The 4,330-nt window shown below is 41.4% G+C and overlaps 1 protein-coding gene across 1 annotated transcript; it reads right to left on the bottom strand.

Moving 5' to 3' along the window:
- Window positions 1-925: 925 nt before the first annotated feature.
- On the bottom strand, window positions 926-4,089 carry pts (6-pyruvoyltetrahydropterin synthase). The gene is made up of 7 exons (XM_021575572.2): window positions 3,589-4,089; window positions 3,219-3,300; window positions 2,784-2,863; window positions 2,580-2,602; window positions 2,329-2,385; window positions 2,057-2,127; window positions 926-1,936 (listed from the first exon to the last, which is right to left on the bottom strand). Exons 1-7 carry the CDS (start codon window positions 3,680-3,682, stop codon window positions 1,813-1,815), a joined length of 531 nt encoding a protein of 176 aa, XP_021431247.1. The 5' UTR covers window positions 3,683-4,089; the 3' UTR covers window positions 926-1,812.
- Window positions 4,090-4,330: the final 241 nt, after the last annotated feature.

Below are 4,330 nucleotides of genomic sequence, written 5' to 3'. Positions count from 1 at the left end.
CTAGAAGATGAAATACCTTACTACTGGCTTCTCGTTAACGTCATAGTTCCCGCTTGCACTATCTCCATAAATCACGTAAGGGCGGTCTGGTGTTAAGGTGCCGGGATATACTACAGTATATACATGCTTTATTCATCTGTGGAGGAGCTCATAACAAGAAGACCGAGATGGTGGGGACTGTAGTTCATGTTCCAGGGCTGTGCATGTATAAGATCATACTGTAGGATCTTATACAAGTCACGAGATCTAATCCTTTTTAAAAGGAAAGTAAAGAGAGCCACTCCAGGTCCATGTGAGACACTCCAGAATATTGTGCCCCAACAATTAACGAAATATGGTAGCCTACTGTTCAATATTGCAAGTCTTTGCTAGGTAAAGCCCCGCCTTATCTCAGTTCACTGGTCACCATAGCAGCACCCACCCGTAGCACACGTTCCAGCAGGTATATTGCACTGGTCATCCCCAAAGTCAACACTTACTTTGGCCACCTTTCCTTCCAGTTCTCTACTGCCAATGACTCAAACAAATTGCAAAACAAAATCTTATATCTTCCTCTCTAACTTTAAGCATCTGCTGTCTGAGCAGCTAACCGATCACTGTACCTGTACACAGCCAATCTGTAAACAGCACACCCAACTACCTCATCCCCATATTATTACTTACCCTCTTGCACCCCACTAGCTCTACTTGCACATCCATCACTCCAGTATTAATGCTAAATTGTAACTATTTTCACCTCTATGGCCTATTTATTGCCTACCTCCCTACATTTGCACACACTGTACATATATTTTAATATTTTATTTTGTGTTATTGACTGTATGTTTGTTTATGTGTAACTCTGTGTTGTCTTTGTCGCACTGCTTTGCTTTATCTTGGCCAGGTCGCAGTTGTAAATGAGAACTTGCTCAACTTGCCTACCCGGTTAAATAAAAGGTGATTTTTTTTTTTTTTTTTTTAAATGGTAATTGATCAATATCAGTTGATGAGAATTTAGAATGAAACAATAAGCATTTATGGCTTTTCTAAGCCCATTTTAGCTTGTTCCCACAAACAGTGTGACAGTCTCTGAACCTTTTTGTTGTTGTTGATGATTTGACATACTATACCATGTCTCAAACTCATTCCACACAAGGCTTAGTCTCTGCAGGATTTTGCTCCTCCCTGTTTGTATTAACCTTTATTAAACTAGGCAAGTCAGTTAAGAACGAATTCTTATTTTTCAATGACAGCCTACCCTGGTCAAACACACGCTGGGCCAATTGTGCCAAGGTCTGTTGTGATGCCTCTAGCACTGAAATGCAGTGCCTTAGACCGCTGTGCCACTTGGGAGCCCTTGTACTTGTTTGATGAATTAAGGTCACTGATTAGCAACTCTCCTCACCTGGTTGTCTAAGTCTTAATTAAAAGAAAAAACTAAAAACCAGCAGACACTAGGCCCTCCAAGGAATGAGTTTGACACCCCTAAACTAGACATTTCAGTCAAGTCAAGCTGCTTACTGGGCTATGAGGCATTCAGATCCTGCACTCTAGTGGTCAATCTGTAGTCAGGTACATTCTAGATGTTCTCTATTGTAGATGCATTGTAGAGAGGCACAAGCAATTCCATTTATTATTATAACAAAGTTGTAGAGTGGATTGCACCAGCACATGATGCACAATACTATTCAATAGGATAACCTCAACTCTGCACTTTAATACTATCATAACACATCGCATAAGTCCATCTATGAACTCAAATGTGAGATGTGCATACTACATAATATAAATTAGTAAAGATCGTACTAATTACAAGGTACTGAAGGTGGCTGGCTATTCTCCTCGATATACAACAATGTTCTTGTCAGTCTCGTGAATCTTGACCTCGTAGAGAAGATTGGCTGGTAGCTGCTTGACCATGTTGTCCCAGATATATACAGCCACGTTTTCTGTTGTGCTGTACAGCAGACAAAAAAAAAAAAATTAAACCATGGAAACTCTGAATCACATGCTCCGAACTGAAAATCCACCCGTTACTCATAAACATAAGGCTACGGTCCAGTAGAGGAGCACACACCTGACAACATTAGCAAAGTAGGGGACGTCCTTATCCAGGTTTTTATGGTCCAACGGAATCATGATGACTTCCTGTATCAGAATTATACATGAGTTTGTAAATAACACACAAATTAATTAATGCACATTTTCCTTATTCTCTAAAATGCGCTATAAATGTGAAACTAATGAAGAAATTAATAGTCTAGCAGCCTACGCTATCAAAGCATAGCCTTCGCTTCAAATCAAAAAAGTCAAGTCCAGGATTGGATTGGAAGAAAGGGAGGGTCTCACCTCGATGTGTTGCTTCAGATCTGTAATGTTCATCACCATGCCTGTGTGACGATCGATCTGGAGATGGACAAAGAGAAGCTCTGTGACGGTCTGTGTGTTTCCAACATCCATTACCAAGGAGGCAGACTGCTTTCATATCATGAGTGTCATGTGATTTACTGGTGTGTTTATACCACTAGCAACCATGAGAATGTTTTGTAAGTCGTGTTTTTATGAATATGGTACGACGCAAAGTCTCAGGTGGGACTTACCTTTCCCCGTACCGTCACCTCTACTACAAAAATAAAAACACAACAGAGCCTTAGATAAACATTGGGTTAGACCCAGTTTGAAGTTATGGAACAGGACAGCTATGTAACCTATAGGCCAACTGTGAATCAGACAATAACTGACAACAGAATTGGTCCTATTGGTCCTACGTGCATGTTTGGATGAGACCTTGACCAATGACTGACCTTTATAGTTGTGTCCATGGCCATTGGGATTGTTGCACTTCCCAAATATCTTCTTGTTTACCTCATCACTCAACGTCGGGCTGGAGAGACAACACAATACATGAGGTTTCAATTCAACAAATATATAATAAAAACCTTTAACAATTTTAAGAAGTTGATGGCTTCGCTGTCTCTACAATAGAACTACAGATCCCATGATCTTCCGGGATTGACGCAACAGGTCATGCTTGATTCCAATTTCGTTTCGTGGCGTTAAACTCTCCCTTCTATCAAATAAAACGTCTCACTGGAAACACAATCATACCAAAATGCTTTCCATCTTGCACTCGTCTCGCAGCCTCTGCAACAGTTTCTAGATGGCAACCCTGCATTAAGCTGCCTATTGCGTCGTCGTTTACAACAACAAAAAAAGATAGAAAAGGATTGCACTGGTACCTGTGCAATCGATGGCACGCGCTGAAACTCTGGACTCGTGTGATGTATCCAATGCGCTCTGCTACTTCGTTTCTTGAATCGGCTTGTGCCATTGCAATGACAGATGAACAGAAGTAAACAATGTAATTAATAGTCGTCGCAGATGCCGTTAAATAGGTTATGCTGGGCGTGTGGAGAATCGAGTCCACGCCCCCTAGTCTTTTCAGGTCATTCAACGCTCAGCGACAATAGAGTACCACGGTATGAGTTATACTACCCATAAAACCTAGCAGTCAAACAGGGAAATGGTTCCAATAGGTTTTCCTTCATACATTCTTCCCATAGGCATTTTTTTAAAACAAACTAGGAGCTGTGTTTCGTGTAGGCTTACCCTGGCGTGACATTTTGATAACCGTGTAAATCTCTAGGCCAAGGAGACTGTCAATATATTCGCCTGTATTTACCCGCAAAACAATTCCAGCCATTACCACGAGGCCATCTTCCCTAATTAAGCGGCCACCAACCTCCTGTGCACAATACCTGTTAGCAAAGGCGTCAGCTAGAGATGACGTGCAGGAGCTTGCAGGGATTTGTAGTCTTGCATGATGCCAATTAGCGTTTTCGAATCCGAGTGTAAATACAGCCGACTATATTGATCAAAGTCACCATATCCGAGAGAGATTTACATGGTTATCAAAGGGTCAAGTCAGGGTAAGTCTACCCGAAACACAGCCCTTATTAAGTGTTTCTAAAAATTCCCTATGAGAACCATTAATGGTGGAAAACCCATTGGAACTACTCTGTTTGACGCTAGGTTTTATGAGTATTATGACAACCTCCACTGTGGGGCTCTCAACCAACTAATATTTTGCATGCAGCACAAACCCAGACATCACTTTGTATGGTAATGAGAGAACCTTCAAAATAAAAGCCCACCTTTCAAAACATTGAAGTGTGGATAACGCATAACACCCGAAGTCCCTCCGACTCACACGGAGGAAGACATTGTAATGAACTTGTCAAACACATGCTCATCTGCCTTAGGTAAGGGACTGTCATTTGTCCCAACGGCACAGGCCAATGACTGTAATACCGTTATAGACTTCCAAAGTTTTTCCGCAGCTTGAGATTGA

This window comes from Oncorhynchus mykiss, chromosome 20 (assembly GCF_013265735.2).
Source record: "Oncorhynchus mykiss isolate Arlee chromosome 20, USDA_OmykA_1.1, whole genome shotgun sequence".
Classification (NCBI taxonomy): domain Eukaryota; kingdom Metazoa; phylum Chordata; class Actinopteri; order Salmoniformes; family Salmonidae; genus Oncorhynchus; species Oncorhynchus mykiss.
The sequence above is the reverse complement of the archived record's forward strand: the minus strand, read 5'-3'. Positions and strand labels throughout refer to the sequence as shown.